At 38.0% G+C, this 27,274-nt stretch overlaps 1 protein-coding gene across 4 annotated transcripts in view; it reads right to left on the bottom strand.

Annotated features, from left to right (window-relative positions):
- The window catches only part of LOC150077438 (RING finger protein 141-like), a 123,529-nt gene that overhangs the window by 83,702 nt on the left and 12,553 nt on the right, over positions 1-27,274 (bottom strand). For all 4 annotated transcript variants that reach the window (XM_090386861.1, XM_090386862.1, XM_090386859.1 and 1 more), the window contains exon 2: positions 1,435-1,585. In XM_090386861.1, coding sequence (XP_090242987.1) covers positions 1,435-1,568 — 134 coding nt within the window. In that variant the 5' untranslated portion in view covers positions 1,569-1,585. The remainder of the gene's footprint in view (positions 1-1,434; positions 1,586-27,274) is intronic.

Here is a 27,274-nt window from a genome sequence, read left to right on the forward strand (position 1 = left end):
AATGAATGTTTCATGAAGATGCGATTATAGAAAGTGAGCAGTGTGATTTCCTCCTCTGAGACATTCATTAGATCCCATTCTGAGATGACACCTTTGGAGGTATTGAGTGTAGCATGTGGTGACACCTTGATTGGAATTCCACCAAACGTGGTGAGTTTAAGAAGAAACTCAGAGTGTTTGGAGCTGGTGGTCTCAACCAGTAGGTCACCAGATTTAAGACATCTTGCCATTTTCAGGGAACCTGCTACATTTTCCAGACATTTCTATATGAGAAATGGCGATAGATTGCCTATGGCCTGATTTGTTAAGGAATGCAAGATCAGGAAATTGGATGTTCTGCTCTGAAAGCATCTGTCTTCAGTCTCTTTCTGTTGGTTGCATCATCATCTGGTTGGTACAAATCTACTGAATTTGGATTTTCTGTCTGAATCAGAAAGTTGTCGAAACCCATGTTTTGCTTCTTTTGGCCCTGGGGGTTTGCTTTACCACCCAGGTTTCCAGCCCCACCACGGGGAGGCAGGAGCAGTGCCACAAGGTGACCAAGTGGCTGAATTAGTACTAATAGAAAAAGAAACAGAAAGGTGGTTTCCCTTTCTGTGCCTCTGCCTACTTCTTATAGTGCGAAACAGCTACCCTGACATAGAAATCAAGAAAACGGTGTTTAAAACTAAAAATATAAACTGTTCGCTTAAATGCTCTTTATAGAAAATGCTTTTAGAAATGCACTAGAATCGCTTGGCCATGGAACGCTTGCAATCCAGGACCTCAGGCATAGGTGGCAAGGTCATATAATTCTTATTGATGCTACAACATATAGCAAGAGAACTTTCATTATGTAATCAAACCATTTCTCATTGACTGTTTGTTACTATACCACATATTGATCACTGAATTTCAAACAATGCCTCAAAGTATGGAAGTCCATTTGCCATTAGATTGGCTGTGTTAGGGTTTAATGGCACATGGACTACATTGATCAAAAAACACCAGTTCATATGGTATGATGTGTTTCACAGGTGCTTACTTTAAATGTGAGTTGTTCCTTTTAGCCTGATTCATACTTAATTGGGTTATTTTACCATTCTTACTTTTCCAGAACTCTAAAAGTAAAACTTGACATAACTCCCAACAAATTCCGTGAACTGTTTTTATCAGATGAAGAAGATGAACAAATTCTTGGGTTTTAAAAGGTGAGCAGCAAGCAAACACATTGAATATTTTTGTAAATATGTCAATGTAATAAATACAAATATATGTCTTTCTAACTTTAAGCAAGTGCATTTAATGCAAATTTAGGATTTTACCCTCAGTATAAGTCAGCCCTCAAATTTCATATGATTTTTAAGTATTTCAAAGATCAACTTATGTGCCGGAATATACGGTAACTCAAACATTCAACAACAATAATAACAGTTATGCAAGAAACATACTTACATCTGGTTAGCATCGTAAAGCATATTTAAGAAATCATGGTATGTTAGACTGAATGTACCCTTAAGTGAAACTGCATAGTTTGCAAGAGATGAAAGACCATTTTCCACATTATCTGCTGAAAATGAATGTCCCATTTCTACAGTGCTGCATCCTAAGAATAACAAATTAATCATGTTCAGTGCAATATCATCGGTAAATGTTTTTATACAACCAACTATTACATAAATGTCAAAATTCAAGCATTTTACCACATTCTTCTTCAAATTAGCAATGTCTATGGAACTGAGGAGAAGCAAAGTATTCAAACTGATAACTTAATAGGTGTGTACAATGGCTATTATAACAATGCAGTGCCAATTTTATATCGCTGCCTACATATACCCTTATATCATTGCCTATATACCATTGTCAAGTCTACAATACCAACGAATCAGTCATTTGTGAGGGGAAGTTGAAGATGAAAACACATTGTAACAGCATGAGCAAAAAAAAAAGAAAGGCAATCAGAAAATTTCAAAGAAGGGTAGTAACAAGTTAAAGTTACGTTGGAAGTTATTTTTGGAACTTTTAACTTGACTCTTCTCCCCACACCCAAGTAACTAAATAATGTAATAAGCTGGAAATGGTAATGAAGTTCACATTAAGTTTTCAGAACCCCTACTTTTTTTATAATTTTTTCCCTTACAAAAAAGAAATTAAATGAAAAAGTGATAAAGAAATTCCAATATCAGAAGATTAAGCTCCAGACTTCCTGGTTTGTAAATATTTCAAGGGGATGGGAGACAAGAGTTACATTACAGTTCTGCAAAATTTTCAACAATATTAATCAGCGAGTAATGCATTTTTGAAATAGATTGTTGATTTGATTTTGAGTTTCACTTTTGCAGTACAATTAAAACAGTGTAGACAGAAATTCTGTTTCCAAGCATTGGATTCTATATTTCTATTGAATATTCTCCTTTATTTTTCTAAAAATAAGTGATTTGTGATTAAACATGATGAAATTTTTTAAGCAACTACTTGACACTGATAAAAAATGGGAAAAATCTAAAATTTGGTCTGCTTTTTACATTACAAAATAAAATATCCCATCAACATCATCTAGAACTTATTCTTAATTAAAAGAAGTTTTCAGCAGGAAATCCAAAAAATGTATTTTTCTATGACCATCAAAGGAAGCAAAGATGAAATTTTTTTTAAATTTGAAACAGGTCTTTAAATTGAAAATATAAACTTGCTAACTACGTGACAAATTTCAATTGCTTGCCACCATCAGAGCCAGATTTATCAGGGCATAGCAGCACTACTGATCCAGAGCTACAAGGTTGTGGGATACCCTCAGCAGAATTACTGTAAGAAGTAAAATCATTTAGTTTTTAATTGCATTTCATTAAATGCAATTATTGATCTTCTTCTTTACTGTAACTATGTTGGTATCCATTCATATTTAAAATACTTTGAGAATTTGTGCATACAGAAAACAGAAAAGAGCCTCTAAAAATATCATACTATCCCAAATCCAGTACTGCTTGCCACAAGACATCTCTCCTATCATGAAATAATTACTTTTAAGCTAAAATGAGAGAATACCAACAGTGAGCCCATGAAGAATGTTTAATGCTGCAGGGGCACTTCATTATTTCAAGACATGAAAATTATCTGCTGCAAATTTTTAAAAATGCAGCTGTTATTTATATCTAATAAATAACTCGCATTACTGAAATGTCTCTGCTATAAAAAAAAATATGAATAAACATATCAATATATGAATTACATGTGCTGTGATCAACTAATGATTTATCAGATTAAACACTTTTTCTTTTTTACCACATAACAGAAACTGCCTACTGCGTGAAACAGATTATACTTGGGAATTCACGATGGCAGATGCCTCTCAACCAAGTTTTCACTGTGATTCTCTCAAACTTTCTTTTGTATTATTTTTTTCCCCTTAAAGAGTGTGTTAGTACTTGCTTTTGGATTTACGCATATGCACAGCTTCCTTGCATATCCTTGGAAGCAATTTTCCAAGCTTTCTGCATGAGCATTGGCTCTTGCTTATTAACTTTATTTCTTTCATTTTTTTATTTATTTTGGTTTATTTAACAACTGCTTGAACATAGGCAGTGGTAGCTGCCTATGTTCAAGCAGTTGTTAAACTTCACTAGTATAACCTACTGTAGTTAGCAGCAATTTTCACACACGTGAAAAAATAAAGTATTTAATCTGATGAATCATTAGAATATTTTTCATTTAGTGTTTCTTTACCAGTTTTCATATTCTTTCTTTTAAAATCTTATTCCATATAAGATGGTATAAGGTAATTGAACATGTTAGGACAACAGCCTCAATTTTGAATGTAGTTTCAGATTAAGTTGACATCATTAAAGAAGGTAAAGGATCTCATCATATAATAAATGACAATACAGAACTATCAGTGATATTTAAAAATACTTCGTTCGTAGTAGTGAACTACAACAATAGTATGAGTGGCATCGATTTAATTGTATCTCATATTGTGATTACCTTCACAACGAGTTACCATGATATTGTTACTCTTGTTACTTATTCTTGGCAGATACCACCACCCAGATGGCACCGTTTCAAGGTTTATTGGCCTATCTCATTGTGAAGGTAATCACAATATGAGATACAATTAAATCAATGCCACTCATACTACTGTTGTAGTTCACTACAATGAATGAAGTATTGTGAAATATCACTGATAGTTCTGTAATGAATTTCCAATTTGTAGTCTATTATGCCTTGTGCATTTATTTTTTCTTAGTAATAAATGATAATGTGTTATTACACCTTTTACCCAACCAGGGCACATAACAGTGTCTACTTTTTATTTTTTCTGCTATTAAATAAAAAATTGTACAAGTAGGGCAATAGCTTCACTTTTTAAACAACTATGAACAAGTCAGGTTTGCAACAAAATACAATTTCATATGGAGACACTACATCAAGATGTAGCCTTGGGATTGCACTAAACCAGGGGTTCCCAACCGGTGGTTTGCGAACCCCCAGGGGTTCGCAAAAGTGTTACAGGGGATTTGCACTAAAGATTCTGTAATGGCGTCTGCTTAGATTTACATAGGTATATTACTGTAAACTACAAAATATAACTCATAATAAACAATAAAGTAAAATAAAATTAAATAAAAATTAAAGAATTGCCAAGGAAAGAAACCACATCCCCCACAATTCCTTATAATTATTTTACTATCTTACAGTATATCATGTTAAATAAATATCTAAAATTATTTCTTGACTAAATGTCTAAGAGTATGAAAAAGGTTGTTTATGCATGGGTACTGCACTTCTATCTTTTCTACTACCCAGGTAGTATATGCATGCATTGTTTGATTACATCTCATATTGTGAATACCTTCACAACGAGTCGCCAAAGTATTGTACTGATTACTGATAAGTAACGCCTCACCAGTGGAGAAATGTCACTTATTCTCGGCGGATACCACCACTCAGATGGCACTGTTTCAAAGCTTGTTGGCTTACTCATCGGTGAGTGGGCAGGTACCCTATTGTTGCAATAGTGACAACCCAATTATGAAGTAGAACTCTACAATATTGATGGTGAGCATGGTTTAATCTAAATATATTTCTTGACTAAATTTCTAAAAATATGTAAAAGGTTGTTTATGCATGGGTAATGCGAGATATAATCAACCGATGCATGCACATACCTAGGTAGTAGAAATGATGGAAGTGCATTACCTCTGCATAAACAACCTTTTTCATACCCTTACACATTTAGTCAAGAAATAGTTTTAGATTAAACCATACACATCATCAAGCATCTCTCATATTGTGGAGTTATACTTCGTAACTGGGTTGTCACTATAAATGGGTAACATAAGCCAGAATATCACCAGTGGATCAACACTGATGGAATCCATACCGGAAATTGTTGATCAGATGAAAGATTTCCAGATAGTTTAAGTGTTAGCAGTTAATTGATTTCTCCATTACTTTGGAAAGAGTAGAAGTAATCGCAATGGGATGATAATTGGATGGAAGGGATTTGCCACTCTTTTTAGGAACTGGCTGGATTTGAGCAAACTTCCAAGCAGAAGGAAAATACCTTTGGAAGAAAGTGAAACAAGACAACACAAAACAGGAGTAAGTTCAGGGGCAGGCACAGGTTTTGAGAACAAGTGGAGAAATACCATCGGGACCTGGTGCTTTCTTAGCATCAGATTCATCAAAATCTTACTGACATCCTGTTGACGGAAAACCACAGGAGGCCTTGAATGGAGTATACTGGGAAAGGTTTGAGGTGATTCAACAAGATCATCAATACATGAGTTGGAAGAAAAATATGATGCTAGTAGGTCAGCTTTATCTTTGGCTGATGTGGCAACAGAACCATCTGGTTTTGACAGTGGTGGGAACAGAGACGGGTAAAAATTGCGGCCATTAGGTTTGGCAAGAGACCAGAATGCTCGGCTACTATTTGGACAAGAAGCAAGTTTTCTACTCTTAGCCTGTTCGAAATCTAGTTTATACTTATTTAAACTGCTTTACAAAGTATAAATAATACTTAATAATAATTTTGATTATTATGCAAGGTCGCTTATAGAAACATAGTACTGGAAATATTTTATAATAAAAATTCAGAAATATTATATGATTTCAGAGAATGCAGGCTTAGTGGTTCGCATTAAAAATATTGTGTTGAAAGAGGTTCGCGATAAAAAATATTATGTTTAAAGGGGTTTACGAGTCAAAAAATGTTTGGAACTGCTGCACTAAACATTTCAAATAAAAAGCACCACTGTTTGATCAAAAATGGTGAATGATCTTATAGTTCTTCAACACATAGTAGTAGCTAAAAGACTGCAAGCAGGGATTATAATAATGTCTTCTGAACATGCACATGGCAATTTTCATTTGGTGTTGGGCATCGATCTAGCAAAAAGATGCTCATTTTCTCATTTATTGTATATACTGAAAATGACAAAAGAACAATAAAATTTTATTGTATACTAGGAAAGTTAACCTCAGAAACAAATGAAATGCTCATTAAAGTTTATGGAGATGGTGCTATGATGAAAAAAGAAGCAGGCACCCATCTACATTCCCAAGTACACAAAATATAAAGTGTGATGTAACCTTTGAGAAACTGCTAAGAAGATGGGCATGAAGTGTAAGGAAACAATTTTACACATTCTCGCTCAAGGTGAAAAACAGTGAGTCCTCATTTCATCTGTGCTATTCAAACAAGTTGTGTTTTCGATCCTGCATTTTTTTTCAAAATTTATAACAAACGAAGAGTCATAGGTACGTGGCTCAGAGACCAAGGAAGGTTCAAAACTCCCAGTGTAAAACACTACAATCATGTAAATCCTGTCAAAAAATGACAAGCAAAATGGTTGGCCCCTTCACCACACCATGGTAACCTGTCATCTGGCAATTTCCAACCAAAGAAAATATTCCCACCGTAATACACTCACCTTATTTACCTGATTTGGAACTAAATGTCTTTTAGCTATTCCCAAAATTAAAACAGGACATGAAAGGAATACAATGAATCAATTCCAGATATCCAACCAAACATGACATACTGACTAAAAGCATTCACAAAAAAAAGCTTCCAAAACGTTTTGTTTAGTGGTAGCATGATGGTTGCAGAAGGAGATTATACTGAAGAATATTAACAATATAAACATTTCACTGAATGGAATCAATTTTTTGTATATTCACTAATATCAACCCTTGTATACTGTTAAATGCTATATTTTGTTTCAAATTAAGTACGTAGCACAATACACAACGCAAATCATGGTGAAGTCTCTATGCAAGTGACCTAGAAAACCTGGTTTGGGCACACAGCTACTGCATACAAACAGGCTCTACTTAGTACGGTATTTTTCAAATAAATAGCAATATCTCTCTTCTTGTGGGGCAGTGCTTTTTATATTTACAGTGTGTAGTAAATGTAGGAAACTCATGTTGAAGGGCTTCTACATAAGGACAGATATAGAATCAATAAAAAAAACAAAAATGATTATTATTTCATGTGTTAGTTCTTTCATACAAAAGTATACATACTGTGGAGGCATTTCATCATGAGCTGCCTCAATATTGCACTACACATGGCATGGTATGGATATACAGAGTGCTTATAAAGTGATAGTTATTTTTAAAAAATAAACAGTGCAAAATAAACATAATAGAAAAAAACTTTTTTTCACAGCCAGGCATAAAATTAAATGGAGTTAATATTACTATTAGCAGTAATAACATTAATTCTTATGTTCTCCTGTCCAGGGGCATATTCAGGGGTGGGCAGAGGGATAATATGCCCCCCCTTAACCAAAAAATTGAAAATAAAGAAAAAGAATGCAGGAGGCTTTCTAAAAAAAAAAAAAAAACTCAAAATTCTGGTCGCATTGTCCCTCTTACAATGATACCTGAACCTGGTTGTCATGCTCCCCTTAAGATGATACCTGGATACAGCAGTGCTCCTGTCCATCCCCTCTACTAGTTTGTCTAGTTCTTCCTTGAATTTATTCAAACTGCACACTTCTACAACACAAGATGGAAATTTGTTCTAACAATCAACTACCCACTGGATGAACTTCCACACCTTTCCTACAACCATCCTTCTTAGATTTGAATTTATGTCCCTCGTGTATGTAACAAGAGGAGGGATTCCATCAGCACTGACACTATTTGATCCATTCAAAGCCTTAAACACCTCAAAAATTCTCTTCACGGGTGCCTAGTCTGGAGATGCTGCAATTTACACAGCTGAAGCCTTTCCTGGAAAGAGATTCTTTTGTTCCTCTCACTACTCTTCTCTACACCTGTTCCAGCAGATCCACATCCTTCCTAAAATGAGAACTCTAGACCTGTACGAAGTATTCAAAAATGTGGCCTAACCATTACCTCATAAAATGAGATAATCACCTCTTATTCTTGCTGGCAAAATTCTAACATATTGGAAAAATTCCATGAGCTGTCCTGGCAGTCTGTCTTCACTGCTGACAGAACTTCACAACTGACCACATAATTACGCACAGGTCTTGTTTTTTCTCCACTACCATTAAGGTAGTACCACGCAGTTGGTATGCTAATCTGGGATTACTGCTACCCATGTGCAGTTCCATACATTTGCCATTGTTAAACTTCAATTGACACTTCTAAGCACATCTACCTAACTTTTCTAAATCTTGTTGCAATAGTGTACCTTGATTACTGTCATTAACCACCCTGCCAACCTTCTTATCATCTAAAAACAGATATTAAGCTAGATATTCCTTCATCAATATCATAAATAAATATAGAAAACAACAATGGGCCCACTATATGACATAAGCTTACAGATATAAGCTGGTCTATAACGAAGTCACAAAGGAGGTTAGGCAGGCAAAAGGCAGATTATGAGAAATCTTTGGCAAAGGATGCAAAGAAAAACAGCAAAGAGTTCTTCACTTATGTAAACTATAGAAGGAAAGGGATGAATCAGATTTGTTCACTTGATATCGATGGTTCAACTGTTGATAATCCTGCTCAGGTAGCTAACAAGTTAAATGAATATTTTGCATCTACATTCATACATGAGGAGTTATTCAGAGAGGGGAAAGCCAAAGGTGTATTAAACTCTGCCAGTAAGCTAGATAATCTTGTAATAACTGAGAGTAAAGTGGAGAAGAAATTGTTGAAGATAAACATAAGAAAAGCACCTGATGTGGATGGAATCTATCCAGTTATATTAAAGGAGGCAGCAAAAGAAGTAAGCAAACTCTTAGCCATAATTATGAGAGCTTCCTTGAACTCAGGAGAGGGACCAATGGACTGGACATGTATAAATGTGACCCAATCCACAAAGAAGGATCAAAGGGAGACAAAAGTAAATAAAGACCTGTAGTTTAACTTCTGTTCCAGGGAAATTAATGGAGGCACTGGTTAAAGAAGCATTGCAGGATCATCTAGACAAGATTTCAGTTATAGCTCAGACACAGCATGGGTTTGTTAAGGGGAAACCTTGTCTGACCAGTTTGATTGGATACAATGATGTGGTCACAAAGAAACTGGATGCAAATATTAATTTTAACATCATATATTTGGATCTTAGAAAGGCCTTTGATACTGTTGCACATGGAAGACTGCTGCAAAAATTGGAGCAGTGTGGCATTGGAGGCAAATTGCTGCTATGGATAAAGGGATGGTTGAGTAGGAGAAGACATAGTGGTAATCAATGGACACTGCTCTTTGTCGACTAATGTTATTAGTGGAATACCCCAGGGTTCAGTGTTGGGTCCATTGTTGTTTTCTGTATTTATTAATAACAGTTATGATGGTATATCAGGCTTAATGTCCAAGTTTGCAGACGATATGAAGGTCGGCAGGTTGTTAATGACAGTACGCTGCTGCAAGAGGATCTAGAAAAGTAGAGCAGGCGGGCTGAGAGATGGCAACTGAAGTTTAACATTGACAAATGTAGAGTACTGCATATAGGAAGCAGTACCACAATACCACCACTTTGCTTATTGGAGGCTTGAAGTAGTGGAACCTATGTTTAGTCTCTAGAGCTAAGTCAACCCTTCCCTATCTCTTCCATCATGCAGTATGATTGATGACTTTTGAGTTTATGATGAACATCATGGCGAGATCCAATATTCCTTACATTTCGAGGGTACAGCTGTAAAACAGTGTTCGCAGGCCAGCCGCTAGTTAGTACACGGGACCGAACCAATTGGTAACTCTCTAGGAGGCTTCCGGATCAGCTAGTGTATAATCTTGCTACCTCTACTCTGCCAGATAGTGACTGGAGGGAGTCTGAGTAGTGTGTGCGGGGAGCATTGTCGAGGCCACGTTATGTCAAGAATCTGGGTATATTCTTACCATATGTACGCCATATCCAAAAATTTCATTAATTCATACAGCATGTGCCACCCACTTTTCTTACTATTGAATACACCATGAATTGTCAAACTAATAGAGCAAGCTTATCTACGAAATGATCTAAACCTCCCAAGCACTTCCTAATTCATTTTATAAATATACGTGGCCTCAAATCTAATCTCAACGATGTCCATTTCCACTTGCAGTCTGCCAAACCCCATGTACTGTTTCGGACAGAATCTCACTTATCAGTTTATTCAACTACTGCTCATCTCAGATGCCCAAATTATTCGCTGTATGATTCCTTTTGCCTGAAAGGTGGTACTTGTGCATATGTCCATTCTGATATTCCCTGTCAGAGACTTGGCAATTTGGAATCTCCTCTCTTTGATCTTCTCTGGCTTAAAATCTCTCTACCTCATTGTGTCAAATTCAACTGTTGTCTCTACCATTCTCCCAATTCCACTAATCACTTGGAGCACTTTGACTTCCCCTCTTTGCAACTTGACTTTCTCCAGTCCAACTTTCCTAACAGTGAGGTAATTTTCCTTGGTGATTTTAATGTTCACAACTCCAGCTGGCTTCCGTTTTCTAGACACACCGACCTAGCTGGTCGAGATGCTGAGGCTTTTGCAATTACTAATGACCTTGCACAGATTGTTCATTTACCTACAAGAATATCGGACAATCCTAATCATACAACCAATACGCTTGATCTTTTTCTCACAAACAACCCTTCTAAGTACATGGTCGAAGTGAGAGGTCCTTTGGGCACTTCAGATCACAACTTGGTAATTGTCTCTTCTCCAATGGAACCTTTATCTCATGGCTATTCCCAACCTCGTGTTGTTTGGCATTACAAGAATGCAAAATGGGATGACCTGCGAGACTTCTTTTCTTCTTTTCCTTGGTCGGATTACTGTTTCAAAACTTCTGATGTCAACGTTTGCTCGGATCGTGTCAGTGAAATTATTCTTGCAGGAATGGAATCCTTTATCCCACACTCCAATTTAAAATCTCGTCCTTTATCTAAACCTTGGTTTTCCAATAAATGTGCTAAGGCTGTTCAAGAGAAGAATGTTGCATATCGTAATTGGCTTGTTTCTAATTCTTCAGTTTCATTTTCTGCCTACACCAAAGCTAGCAACAATTGTAAAAGCAGTTATTAATCAGTCCAAACTAGAGTTTGAACAGGCTAAGAGTAGAAAACTTGCTTCTTGCCCTAATGGTAGCCGAGCATTCTGGTCTCTTGCCAAAGCTATTGGCTGCAACTTTTGCCCATCTCTGCTCCCACCTCTGTCCAAACCAAATGGTTCTGTTCTCACTTCAGCCAAGGATAAAGCTGACCTGCTAGCATCCCATTTTTCTTCCAGCTCATGTATTAGTGATCTTGGTAAAACACCTCCCACCATGCACCATTCAATGCCTACTGTGGTCTTCCATCAAAAGTATGTCAGAAGGATTTTGACGAATCTTGATGCTAAGAACGCTCCAGGTCCCGATGGTATTTCTCCACTCCTGAACTTACTCCTATTTTTTGCCACCTTTTTTTCACTTTCTTATTCCAAAGGTGTTTTTCTTACTGCTTGGAAATTTGCTCATATCGAGCCAGTTCCTAAAAAGGGTGACAAATCCCTCCCATCCAATTATCGTCCCATTGCAATTACTTCTACTCTTTCTAAAGTAATGGAGAAATAAATTAACCGCCAACTCTTAAAGTACCTAGAAACCTTCTGTCTTCTCAACGATCGCCAGTATTGATTCCATCAGTGTCGATCCACTGGTGATACTCTGGCTTATGTTACCCATTTATGGACTAATTCAATGGAAAGGTTCGATGAAACACAAGTAGTTGCTCTTGACATCTCAAAGGCTTTCGATCATGTTTGGCATAAAGGTCTTCTAAACAAGCTTCCATCTTATGGTATGCCAACTGTTTTTAGTAATTGGTTATCCAGTTTTCTCTCTGATCGCTCACTGAGGGTGATGGTAGATGGCTCTCTGTCTTCTAACTTCTCCATTAGTGCCAGTGTCCCCCAAGGTTCAGTTCTTTCCCCCACTTTTTTCCTCTTGTATATTAATGACCTTCTTCCATTGACTGGAAATCCTATCCATAGTTTTGCAGATGATAGCACATTGCATTCCACTTTCCATTTTGAGAAACCTTGGCCTGCTCAATCAGCTTCAATTTCTCGAAAATCTGCTACCAGTTCCTTAAATGTCGCTCTTCAGGTAATTCTCCAATGGGGCAAACAACTTAGTTGATTTCAACCCTTCTAAAACTCAGTCTTGTCTTATATCTCGCAAAAATGATTCTTCTGCTCCTATGCTTTTCTTTAGTCACACTCCGATTTCTAGGCAAAATGATATATCTCTTTTGGGGATTACCCTGACTTCTAATCTCTCTTTGCATAAGCACATTACAAATATTGCTTCCTCTGCATCTAAAAAACTTGGTTTTCTCTTTCGCTCTCGGCGTTACTTTTCTTCCAAACAGCTGCTTACTCTGTATAAATCGCAAATCCCCCCTGCTATGAAATATTGTTCCCACCCCTGGAGTGGTGCCCCCAAACCTCTCTCAAGCTTATTGATCCCATTCAGAAGAGGGCAGTTAGGTTAATTAATGATTCATCTCTAACAGAGTCTCTCCACTGGCTCTCCCATAGACGTACTGTTTCTGCTGCATGCCTCTTCTACAAATACTTCCATGGGCAGTGTTATTCTGAATTGGCTTTTATAATTCCCGCTCTCTCTTTCAAAACAGTCCGAACACATGCTGCCACCAGCCAACATCCATTTACTGTCCAACTTCAAACTCACAGAACCAACTTTTCATCATCCTCGTTTATTCATTCAACTGCCATTTGGTGGAACAACCGTCCTTCATACGTATTTCCTGAAAATTACAGTCTACAGAAGTTCAAGTCCAATGTCAACAAATATCTTCTTTTGTCTTCTCAACCTCCAACCCAAGCACGGTACTAAGTACTATAGGTTCTAATACCTCTTGTGTTTGGGGTTTACATAAAAAAAAAAAAAAGAAATTAACCGCAGAGTAACATATCAACTGTGTGGTACTACACTGACAGTGGTAAAGAGTGAAAAGGACATGGGAGTAATTGTGCAGGCAGATAAGAAGTTTTCTGAGCAGAGCAGATGGTCTGCAAGAGTAGCTCATGGTGTCTTATCAATGTATAGCAGGGATAAGGAGGTGATTATCCCCTCGTATAAGGTAATGGCCAGGCCACACCTTGAGTACTGTATACAGGTCTGGAGGTGTCATTTTAAGAAGGATGTAGAGCTGTTGGAACGAGTACAGAGAAGGGCAACAAGATTAGTGAATGAAACAAAGGCTATCCAAGTTGAATGGAACAAAGTTGCTCTTACGAAGAAAGGCTTAAGTTTTGCAAATTACAGTGTCTGGAGACTAGGTACCTGCGAGGTGATCTGATTGAGATGTATAAAGCCTTGAATGGTTTGAGCATACTCAATGCCGACGGGATTCTTCATCTTGCTCAGAATAATCACCTGAGAGGGCATAAATTCAAATTGAGGAAAGACAGTTATAGGATAGATGTGCGGAAGTTTGCATTTAGTCAGCGGGTGGTTGATTGCTGGAACAAACTTCCATCTGTCGTAGAAGTTGATAGCTTATATAGATTCAAGACAGAACTAGACAAACATTTGGAGCGAGTGGATGAGTGAAATGAGAAGGGTGTGTGTGTGTGTGTTTTTTTTTTTTTTTTGGCTGATGCTATATAAGCTTGCTTTCTTGCATCATGTGCCTTTGCTAATGCTAATGCGCAACAGTATCAAATGCTCTCCTGAAATCCAAGTATACGATATCAAAATTATTTTTTGCATCCAGTTCCTTAGTGACTGCCTCATAGCATCCAATAAAATTGGTCAGACAAATCTTTCCCTTAACAATCCCATGTTCTGTCTGAACTATAACTGCAATCTTGTGTAAATGGTTCTGCATTACTTCTTTAACCACAGAATCCATTATTTTCCCTGGAACATATGTAAAAGTAACAGGTCTCAAATTACTCATATCACCCTTTGATCCCCCTCTGTGAATTGGACATACATGTGCACATCTCCAGTCTGTGGGGACTTCCCCTGAGTCCGAAGATGCTTGCATAATTATGGTTTGCTTACTTGCTTTGTCACCTCCTTTAATATAACTGGATAGATCCCATCCATCCTAGGTACTTTTTTTATGTTTAACTTTAGCAACTTCTCCTCCACTTTGCTCTCAGTTATTACAAAATCATTTAACTCCCTGTTAGAGTTTGATAAGCTTCTTGCCTCCACTTCCCTACAGAATTCCTCATGTGTGAATGTATATGAATGCAGAATACTCATTCAGTTTGTTAGCTACCTGAGCAGAATTCTGAACAATCGAACCAGTGACATCAAGTGGACTAATCTGATTCATCCACTTCCACAAAATTATGGCTAAGGGTTTGCTGCCTCCCTTAATATAACTGGATAGATCCCATCCACTCCAGGTGCCTTCCTTATGTTTAACTTCAGCAATTTCTCCTCCACTTTGCTCTCAGTTATTACAAAATCATTTAACTCCCTGTTAGAGTTTAAGCTTCTGGCCTTCCTCATGTGTGAATGTAGATGCATGCAAAATACTCATTCAGTTTGTTAGCTACCTGAGCAGAATCCTCAACAATCGAACCATCGAATATCAAGTGAACTAATCTGATTCATTCCCTTCCTTCTAGAGCTTACATGTTTTCCTGTTCGAGCCCATCACCACCATATACGGAGGATGCGGAAAGGTCAGGGAATGACCACCGCATATTCCCGGAGCAATATGGCCTTAGTTGCTAATGCCCCTAAAAACCAAATAACAACAACATGTTTTTCTTTCCATCCTTTGCCAAAGATTTCTCATAATTTTCCTAATGTCCTTTATGATTTGATTACAGACTATCTGATATCTACCATAGGCATCTGTGTTTCATGATAATTTGTGTGTCCCATGCATTTTTCTTCTCTGCCAAGTCTCATTAGCTCATCTGACATCCATTTAGGCCTAAACCTTGAACAGTATTTCTTAGTTGGTATGAAAAGCTTAGTATCTTACAAGTTTAATATCTTGAGTTCCTCCCATTTAGAATTTGCTGTTAGTAACATCATCAGTTGGTCCACTGTATAGAATTTAAAAAATCCCTGAGACCACTGTAATTGCCTTTACAAAAGCAAAAACACTTCCCTTTACCCTTGACGGTAGCTATAACTTTAAGTAAATTCCACATCAATACACTGTGATCAGTGCCACCTAGTGGTTCCTTTATCTGTAAATTCTTAATGCATGAATAATCAGTTCTGATAATCAGATCAAGAGTGTTACTCCCTCTGGTTGCCTCTCTAACATGCTGCTGTAGAAAGTATGAAGGATTAAATTAGGATTAAAGTTAGGATTAAATTTGAGCATCTGGGCAATTCTGGCCAGACATGATAAGAAGGAATACATGTTGAGAAACTTGTTAATCAATTCAGTCATGGAAAGAATGTGTAAGGCTCATGGGGAAGAAATTTTCTTGCCATGGTCTCTGCTTGTAAACAGGAGGGACTGTTTTTGCAAGGGTGAGATACACTTAAATAGAAGGGATGCAAGAATAGTCACTAATATTTGGCAAAACTGACAGCCTGGGGGAGGGAGGGGATACACATACTAATAGATTAACTACTGTGGTGGTAGAGGTGAAAGTAATTGTTACACTGCTTCTACTGGAACATGCAGCAGCCTGGAAAGCAAGGTTTTGGGGATTTTGTGACCTGCAGTCGATCACCACAAAACAGGTAAACACATGGGCTGTTGTAACAGTAACTAGGAGTAAGAACATGTATATCTGCATGTACACTAAAGGTAGGAGAATAGTAAATAAATTTGATGAATTCGAAGTCCTGATTAGGTCATCAAATGCAGCTGTTGTAGGAATATCAGAGATGTAGTGTCACTTAGACATAATGATGCAGAATTTGAATATGTGGAGTACAAAATTTACAGAAAGGACACAGAAGACAGGAGGAAGGAATGATATGCTCTTATTTAAAAAATATATTAAAACTAAAGCAATGCATCCATTTATCAGTGGCCAGTGCAACGTTGAGTTAGTTTGGTGTGACATAAGCATTGAGAAAACAAAAATGAAAGTAGGAGTGTGTTATAGGCCTAATGACTGTGATGAGTATAAAAAATGCTACATAGAGAAAGTAGGCCAGTAAATTAGAATGTCATATAATGAGTAATTATAAACCTGTTAACTTACTTCTGCTGCGGGAAAAATAAAGGAGTCAGTGGTTAAAAAAATAATGCACAACCAGCTAGACAGATATGCAATTATACTGCAGTCACAGCATGGAACAATCCTTTCTAACCAATCTGATTAGATATTATGATACAGTAACAAAGGGACTTGATGAAAAAAAATTCTAATAACACATACTTAATTTCAGGAAAGCTTTTGATACTGTTGCACATAAAAGACTACTGTACAAATCTGAGGAGTTACTGCTACAGATAAAGTGGGAGAAGAGACAGCTGTGGTAATCAACACAAACTGCTCTTCATGGACTAATGTTATTAGTGAGTCCCTGAGGGTTCAGTGCTGGGCCCATCGTTGCTTTCTGTATTTATTAAGATATATAAGGCTAATTTTTAAGTCTACAGATAATATAAAAGCTGGCAGGGTGATTAATGACAGTAATGACAATATGCCACTGCGATGAGATCTAGAAAAATTAGGCAGATGGGTCGAGAAATGGCAATTTAAGTTTAACATTGACAAATGAAAAGCAACACATATGGGTAGCAGTAATCCCAGAGTAACTTACCAACTGTGCATTACTATAATCAGTGTAGTAGAAATGAAAAAGACCTGGGGATAATTGTGCAGTCAGATATGAAGTTCTCCAAGTGGTGCAGATAGGCTGCCAGGATATTGCATGGGGTTTTGCTAATGTTATACAGGAATTTTGCTAGCCTATTGTATAAGGCAATGGTTAGGATACACCTTGAGTACTGTGTACAGATCTGGAGGCCTCATTTTAGGAAGGATATAGATCTGCTGGAACAGGTACAGAGAAAGGCAACAAAATTGGCGAGGAGACACAACGGGATGTTCTTACCAAGACAAGCTACGGTTTTGCTTGTCTTGGTAAGATACTAAGCACCTGCATGGTGATCTGATTGATGTGTCTATGGCTTTGAATGGATTGAGCAAGCTCAATGCTGATGGTATTCTTCCTCTGGCTCAGGCCACATACATGAGGGGGCACAAATTCAAATTGAGGAAGGATGGTTGCAGGATAGAAGTGCAGGGGCCTGCCTTCAGCGAACAGGTGGGTGATTGTTTGACCAAAGTTCCTTCTGTTGTAGTGGAAGTGGGCAGTTTGAATGAAATCAAGGAAGAAGTAGAAAAATTATTGAATGGGATGGGCAGGTGATGTGAGAGTGTTTTTTTTGGGGGGCTAATGCTATATAACCTTTCTTTCTTGCATCATCTGCCACTACTACTAATTGGCATTCTACTTTGTCCATTTTCTACAGGAAAGTGGCATTATCAGTTTAATCCATTCCCCACAATTAACAATAGAAATCCTAATTTTATTTGTTTTAAAAAAATAACAAATGAAACTGGAAAAATAAGAAAATGAAGCTGGATGTCTGGATAGAAGCTAATTGCAATATGCTACATTTTTATCTTCCACAGCCTGAGCACATTTATTAGAAACCAAAGTTTAGATAAGAACACGAATTCAGAGTGGGGGAAATGAAGAATAAAATATTTCATTCTTAGAAGAATAATTTCATTAATACAATCTCAGCAAACACCGATCAGTACAACAGTAGTATAACTAATGAAAATAAATCACACAAATCATCCCATTTAGCACACCTATAATGCCAATCATCAAAAGGTTGAGAATGGCCATGAGAGAGAGAGAGAGAGAGAGAGAGAGAGAGAGAGAGAGAGAGAGAGAGAGATGCTATTGGAGAAGAGACCAGCACCAAGTTGTGATCTGAAGTGTTTAGGTGATCACTAATATTGACCACACTCATTAAAGCATTTCTGATCCCTTTCTCACCAGAAATGCTTTAATGACCACACTCATTAAAGCATTTCTGGTGAGAAAGGGATCAGGGATGCTGGGCACGTGCGATTAGGGTTGTGTGGTATTACAATAGGTATGTGAACAGCTGCAAGAGGTCATTAGCAACTGCAAAAGCCTTGGTCGGTGTAACTAGAAAACTGAAGCCAACTGGAGTTGCAAACATTAAATTCATCAAGGAATATAACCTTACTATTAGGAAAGTTAGACTAGCAAACATCATATTTCAAAGGGAGGAAGTGAAAGAGTCCTGAGTGATTAGCAGAGGTGGGAAAACAACAGGGGAAACAGATGAATCTAGAGTATGGCACAGAGAGAGGTTTTAGACCAGATCAGATAAAAAAAAAGGAGATCCCAACTAAGGAAGTCTCTGACAGGGAATATTACAGTGCACAAATACCACCATTGTATCAAAAGGAATGATAAGGTGAACAGTCAGGGCAACTGAGACGAGTAGTGGTTGAGGCAACTGATAATTGAAAATGTCAGAAAAGTGGGACTTGGCAGATTGTAGGTGTAAATGGAAATCATTGAGATTGAAAATAAGACCATGTATATTTGTGAAATGAATGAAGAAGTCCTTAGGAGGATTAGTTCTTTTTGCCGTTTAACACACTGTAGTCGAGTAGTCAAGTACAAGTGTACTTAAGTACACATACTGTGAGTGACTATGGTTCAAGCTCTATGAGTGCTAAATATGGTGCTGCTTCTTGTATTCTATCTAGTGATTGTTGTAAGTTTGTTTGTTTGAGGGCTTTATGGTGCAAGGTCAACATGGCCATAATGTACCTGACTATGGTAGAGTTCAGCGCTCTGTTTTTTTTTTTATTTTTATCAATATGGATTGTTGTTAAAGTTTAGAGTGAATTACAGATTTGTATCTGTTTAAGGAAAGTAAAGATTTGTAAAGGGGCTTAGAGGGGAACAGGTATCCTGTGTGTTATCAGACACTCAGCCTAAAACACTGATGGATCCAATATCTCTCTATTACAGAAGATTTAGGAGAAGTCCGGTTGGCCTGCCTCCCTAAAATCCACTCATGCACACCTTCTCGATGGTAAGCCCTGTTACGTCACTTAGGTGGCAACGAACGTGTAGAGTGGTTCTCTTCAAGACGCCTGGTCAGCGTGAAGAGGAAAAGACCAAACCCTCCAGCAATGAGAGCACAACAATACAAATGGCCCTCAGTCCCCAGCAGCTTTCACTCTCCCTCTTACGGCAGCGAGAGGATCAGAGTGGAAGCAGAGGGTGCTAAGAATCTCTGGGTACGACCAGGCTGCCATGCACGGAAATTGAACTTGGCCTGTTATAACGTACGATCACTCATCGGTGAAGACAGGATATTAGAGCTGGAAAAGGAATTAGAAAATGTGAATTGGAATATCATCGGTTTGGCTGAAACAAGAAGAAGAAATGAATCACTTATAAGTTTATCAAGTGGAAATCTGCTGTACACCAATGGAAACAGTGAAAGGAGTGAAGGTGGAGTTGGGTTTCTGGTCCATAAAGATTTTAAAAACAACATTTTGGAATTCAAAAGTACATCACCAAGGGTGTCAAGACTAATACTCAAGATCTCTAAGAGGTACAAGCTAAAGATTATAATGATTTATGCACCAACATCGAGCCATGATGATGAAGAGGTTGAAGAAATGTACACTGAAATTGAGAGTCTTCTAGATGAGCAGAAAACCCACTACACTATTATTATGGGGGACTTCAATGCTAAGGTTGGAAAAAGGCAAAACAGCGCAGAAAGAGGAACTATAGGAAATTTTGGAATTGGTGAAAGAAATAAAAGAGGTGAAAGACTTGTGGAATTTGCAGAATCTCAAGGAATGTCAGTAATGAACACTTTTTTCAAGAAAAGGGTGAACAGAAAGTGGACATGGAAGAGTCCAAATGGATTAACAACTAATGAAATCGACTTCATCCTCACTAACAGAAGATATATTGTGACTGATGTTACCGTCCTGAATAAGGTAAATGTTGGAAGTGATCACAGAATGGTAAGATGTACACTTGATATAGATGTAGGAAAGGAAAGGAAAAAACTGACTCGAGTAAATAATACAAAGGTCTTTGAGATAACAGAAGAGGAGAAAAAGCAGTGTGTACTGGAACTTAAGAACAAGTATGAGCTTCTGCAGACTGCTGAGGACCAAGATATCGACGAGGAATATTACAACTTTTTGAAAGTGATAAAGCCCAAGAAACCTATAGGGAAACAGAAATCCAAAGAAGAAAAAATTAGTCAAGAAACACTTTACATGATGAACCAAAGACGACAAATGAAGAGCAAGAAAAACACTGACAGGGAGAAAATTGAGTATACTGAGTTATGCAAAGCCATTAGAAAGAGACTCAGAGAGGACATAAGAAGATTTAACACAAGAAAAGTAGAACAAGCATTAAGGGAAAACAAAGGATTTAAATCAGCAGCCATGAGCAGTAATACAGAAAGACAAATGATACTGAAACTGAAGAATAGCGATGGTGTACTTATAAACAGCAGAGAAGGCATAATTCAAATAGCAGAAGACTACTATAGAGAATTATACAAGGAGCGAGGGAATGATACCAGCAGTGGGGAAGGTGAATTGCAAAGTAGCAACACATACGACATACCCAATATTCTTCCTGATGAGGTAGAACATGCATTGAAGAAAATGAAGAATCGGAAAGCCCCGGGGGAAGATGAAGTTACTGTAGAGTTGTTAAAATTGGGAGGAAGAGACATAACACAAATACTGGCAAGGCTCTTCACAAAGTGCATTAGAAAAGGTGCGATGCCTAAGCAGTGGAATAATGCAATCATAGTTTTGCTGCATAAGAAAGGAGATAAATCAGAAATTGGAAATTATAGACCAATTAGCTTGTTATCCCATATCTACAAGTTGTTCACAAGGGTCATTACTAACAGATTAGAAAGAATACTTGATGAGAATCAACCGAAAGAGCAAGCTGGCTTTAGGACAGGATTCTCAACTATGGATCACCTTCACGTAATATCACAGCTAATGGAGAAAGCAAATGAATATAAAACACCATTATGCCTGGCATTTGTGGATTATGAAAAGGCATTTGACTCCATACAGCATAAGGCAATGTTTCGGGCACTGGAAAGACAAGGCATAGATACTCCATATATTATGATTTTGAAGAAAATATATGAGAGTGCTACATCCTTTATTAGACTAGACAAAGACAGTAGCAAATTTAAAATCGAGAAAGGAGTTCGACAAGGAGACACAATATCTCTGAAGCTGTTTACTGCTGCCCTTGAGGAAGCTTTCAGAAGATTAGACTGGTCGCAGAAAGGAGTCAATGTGAACGGAGAGTACCTAAACCATTTACGATTTGCAGATGACATTGCGGTCATAAGCCATGATCCCAAAGAATTAGAGGAAAATCTTAATCAGTTATGCACAGTTAGTAAGGATTTTGGACTAAAGATGAATATGGCTAAAACAAAAGTAATGATGAACAAGTATGCCACGGAAAGGGAAATAATGATTGAAGGAGCAGTAATTGAAAAGGTGGAGTCATATACTTATCTGGGACAAGTTATTAGCTGTAATAATGATAAATGGCTGGAAGTCAAGAGAAGAATAAATTTTGGATGGATAGCATTCAGGAAATATAGTCACATACTGAAGAGCAATATCCCAGTTTGTCTGAAACGTAAAATAATGAATCAATGTATACTCCCCACCATGACTTATGGAAGTGAAACTTGGGCACTCACCAAAAGAATGGAAGAGAAGCTAAGAACTACACAGCGAAGAATGGAACGAATTATATTGGGAATCAGACTGTTAGATAAGAAGAGAAACACATGGATTAGGCAGCAAACTCAAGTAAAGGACATTCTTATCAAAACTAAAGAACTAAAATGGTCTTGGGCAGGACACATAGCTCGAAGACATGATGACAGATGGACTAAGAAAATAACAGAATGGTACCCAAGAGGAGCTAGAAGAAAACCTGGAAGACAAAGGCGGAGATGGATAGATGAAATTCATGAGTTTTTGAGTAGTAAATGGATGACCAGTGCTCAAAACAGAAGGAACTGGAAAGTTGCTGGAGAGGCCTTCATCCTGCAGTGGATTGAAAATGGCTGATGATGATGATGAAAGATTTTGCCCAACTATGGCGTATCTGCTAGGAGATGAGCAATAGAAAGGGTGCAAGAATATTTGCTGATGCTATCAAGGCAGTGTTAGGTGGGTCGGAAAACTGCTAGCTTGGGGGGAGACAAAGATCAATAGATTGACAGTAGCCACTGGCAGAGGTGAAAGAGATTCTTGCACTGCTTCTATTAGAATGAGCAGAAGCCTGGAAAACAAGATGCATGGTATTTCAGAGACTGCTGGGAGCCATTGCGGTACAAGTAAACACATGGGTTGAGTTAGGGTAGCTAAGAATAGAAACAGGTGCAGGTATACTTGCATGTACACCAATGCTAGGAGTTTAGTAAATAAATTTGATGAATTTGAGGTATTGCTCAAAACATCAAAGGCAGATATTGTTGGGATATCAGAGACGTGGTGTCACACAGATATAAGGGATGCAGAACTGCAATTTGGGGACTACAACGTCTACAGAAAGGATAGACAGGATAGGAAGGGGGGAGGGGGTTATGCTATTAGTTAAGAAACACATAAAAACCAAGGAAGTGAAGCCAGTCGACATCGCCGGACAGTGCAGTGTTGAGTCAGTTTGGTGTGACATAAGCATTGGGAGATCAAAATTGAGAGTAGGAGTGTGCTATAGGCCTAATGACTCTGATGAGTATAATAAGGGACTGTACAGGGAAATAGAGTGGGCCAGTAAATCAGAGAGTCTTATAATGGGAGATATTAATTTCCCAGATATTGACTGGAATTTGGGGGCTGGTTACTTACACACTAGCAGGGCTTTTGTGGATTTATTGGATGATTGTTTTCTACATCAGCATGTTCGGGAGGCAACTAGAGGGAGTAATACTCTTGATTTGATTATCAGCAGTGATTCTTCATGCATTAAGAATCTGCAGATAAACGAACCACTAGGTGGCAGTGATCACAGTGTGCTGAAGTGGGATTTACTCAAAGAGGTAACTACCATTAGGGGTAAAGGGAAGGGTTACTGCTTCCGTAAAGGCGACTACGATGGACTGAGACAGTATTTAAATTTTATACAGTGGGACCAACTGATGATGTTACCGACAGCAAATTCAAAATGGGAAGCATTCAAAGAACGTATCTTGGAAGCTACTAGGCTTTACATACCAACTATGAAATATTGTTCAAGGTTTAGGCCTAAATGGATGTCAGATGAACTAATGAGACATATGGCAGAGAAGAAAAATGCATGGTATACATATAAATTAATGGGTGACATGGAAGCCTATGATAGATATAAGCTGGTCTGTAACCAAGTCACAAAAGAGATTAGGCAGGCAAAGGCAGATTATGAGAAATACTTGGCAAAGGATGTAAAGAAAAACAGAAAGGAGTTCTTTAACTCTAGAAAAAAAGGGATGAATCAGATTGGTCCACTGGATATTGATGGTTCAACAGTTGAGGATCCTGCTCAGGTGGCTAACAAACTAAACGAGTATTTTGCATCTACATTCACACATGAGGAGTTATTCAGGAAGGGGAATGCCAGAGGTGAAGTAAACTCTGGCAGTGAGCTAGATGATTTTGTAATAACTGAGAGGAAAGTGTGGGAGAAATTGTTGAGGATAAACATAAAAAAGGCACCCGGGGTGGATGGGCACTATCCAGTTATATTAAAGGAAGCAGCAAAGGAAGTAAGCAAACCCTTAGCCATAATTATGAGAGCTTCTTTGGACTCAGGGGAGGTACCCACAGACTGTAGATGTGCAAATGTGACCCCAATTCACCAAGGAGGATCAAAGGCTGACACAAGTAATTATAGACCTGTGAGTTTAACTTCTGTTCCCAGAAAATTAATGGAGGCACTGGTTAAGGAAGCACAGCAGGATTATCTAGACAAGACTTCAGTTATAGCTCGGACACAGCATAGTTTTGTTAAGGGAAAGTCTTGCCTGACCAATTTGATTGGATACTAGGATGCAGTCACAAAAGAACTGGATGCAGGGAATAACTTTGATATTATATATTTGGATCTTAGAAAGGCTTTTGATACTGTTGCACATGGACGACTGCTGCAAAATTGGAGCAGTGTGGCATTGGAGGTAAATTGCTGCTATGGATAAAGAGATGGTTGAGGGGGAGAAGACTGGGAGTGGTAATCAATGGACATTGCTCACCGTGGACTAATGTTATTAGTGGAGTCCCTCAGGGTTCAGTGTTGGTTCCATTATTGTTTTCTGTATTTATAAATGTTATTGATGATGGTATATCAAGCTTAATGTCCAAGTTTGCAGATGATACAAAGGTTGGCAGGGTTGTTAAGGACACTACTGAAACTATACTGCTGCAACAGGATCTGGCAAGGTTGAGCAGATGGGCTGAGAGGTGACAAATGAAGTTTAACATTGACAAATGTAAAGTACTACATATGGGAAACAGTAACCCCAGAGCAACGTATCAACTCTGTGGTACTACACTGGAGTGGTAGAGAATGAAAAGGACCTGAGGGTAATTGTGCAGGCAGATATGAAGTTTTCTGGGCAGTGCACATGGTCTGCAAGAGTAGCTCATGGTGTCTTGTCAATGATATACACGAATTTTTCTAGCAGGGATAAGGAGGTGATTATTCCCTTGTATAAGGCAATGATCAGGCCACACCTTGAGTACTGTATACATGTCTGGAGGCCTCATTTCAAGAAGCTGCTAGAACGAGTACAGAGAAGGGCAACAAGATTAGTGAATGGAACAAAGGGTTGCTCTTACGAAGAGAGGCTTAAGTTTTGCAAATTACAGTGTCTGGAAACTAGGCACCGGCAAGGTGATCTGATAGAGGTGTATAAAGCCTTGAATGATTTGAGCATGCTCAATACCGATGGGATTCTTCCTCTTGCTCAGAATAATCACCTGAGAGGGCATAAATTCAAATTGAGGAAAGACAATGTAGGATAGATATTCGGAAATTTGCCTTTAGCCAGCGGGTAGTTGGTTGGTTGAACAGACTTCCATCCCTTGTTGTGGAAGTTGATAGCCTAAATAAATTTAAGGCTCAGCTGGACAGGTATTTCGAACGAATGGAGGTTTTTTTTTTTTTTTTTGGCTGATGCTGCATAAGTTTGCTTTCTTGCATCATATGCCTCTACTAATGCTATACTCAGAGTGTTCGTTGCTGAAAATGAGGCAAAGAGAATTTTTATTCACTAACTGGGACAATCAATGAGCATATGCTTGACTCTTAGATGAGTGTTGTAGTTTGTGCACTGTGGTGGGTCAGTGGCTGCAAGCAAATAAAGATGTGTCAGGTGCGTGTGGCCGATCCGTAATCAGACTAATACAACTTCCTAATGTCAGTTCTCACATACACTAGATCTGCATGATTTTAGATCTTTTTTTATACCAAGTAGCTTTTTATTGCCCTGGCATTGCCATTGCTCAAGGCATCATTTCTTTATAATGTACTTGGATGCAGGTGTAGTGAAGGTTTGGTCTATAAGATCAGTAGCAGTTTTGGCAGCTAGGTTGTCCTGTTTGTTTCCAGAAATTCCAGTGTGACCAGGGATCCAACAAAACAGAACTTGTTGTTTCTTATGGTTTTATTTAGTCAGAGTATTCCAGATCTGTCTAAGGAGTTATCATTCTTCTTATTGTGTTGATTTCATTAGTTCCATTAGTGTTTGGATAGCACTAACGGAGTCATTATATACAAGGTGTTTCAAAAGTGATGGTCAAAAATTTAAAGGTTTTTTTTTTTTTTTTTATGTGAACCCCAAACACGAGAGGTATTAGAACCTATAGTACTTAGTACCGTGCTTGGGTTAAAAAAGCTCTAGAGACTAAACATGGCTTTCACCACTACAAGCCTCCAATAAACAAAGTGGTGGTATTTCACCGGTTGATGAAAGTCATCTACCACCGACTACAATATTCAAAAAAACCCTAGTAAACATGGGTCCTTAAGTGAATCGTTTTCGAGATATTGCACATTTCTAATTGGGATCCACCACTGACTTGTTTGTTTAGGTTAGATTATGCTCATTCTCTCCCTTTCCCCTCTCTCAATGCTCTGAGATGTAGCAGGCATACTAAAGTCAAAGGATAGTCAACATGGAAAGAGGTTAAAACAATGAAGAGTATGCAGACATGCACTTCATGTATGGTAAAGCCAACGGCAGTGCACTCAAGGCTGCACATTTGTACCAAGAAGCATTTTCCCGTCGAAGGCAGCCCAACAGACGCACATTCATCAGGGTACATCAATGCCTTAGAGAACATGGGCGCTTCACACATGGAGTATGAGCAGGTAGGCCCAGAAGCATAACACCTGATGTTGAGGAAAGGGTGTTAGAAAGAACATCCTGTAACATGTAACATCTGTAAAATCCTTAGGTGTTGAAACCAAAAATTAAAAATGTATTATCTTATGTTTAATAAAACTACCCTTAGCAAAGGATTCACAGCTTTTTGCTGAACTAGTGCTCCCATAGTCAGTGGTAGATCTTAACAGAAAATGTGCATTATCTCGAAAACGATTCATTTGCGGCCTGATTCTCACTGGGACTTTTTTGCTTATTTTAGTTTGCACTTTTCACCTTTAAATTATTGACCATCATTTTTGAAACACCCTGTATAACACTGAGCAGTATGGTTCTTGAGAGTGTGTGGTTTAAGGCTGTGAATAGCACTGAGTTCTGCAATATAGCTAATATTCAGTGAGGAACTTTTTG

This window comes from Mastigoproctus giganteus, chromosome 12 (genome assembly GCF_048544385.1).
Source record: "Mastigoproctus giganteus isolate SK-2022 chromosome 12, ASM4854438v1, whole genome shotgun sequence".
Classification (NCBI taxonomy): domain Eukaryota; kingdom Metazoa; phylum Arthropoda; class Arachnida; order Uropygi; family Thelyphonidae; genus Mastigoproctus; species Mastigoproctus giganteus.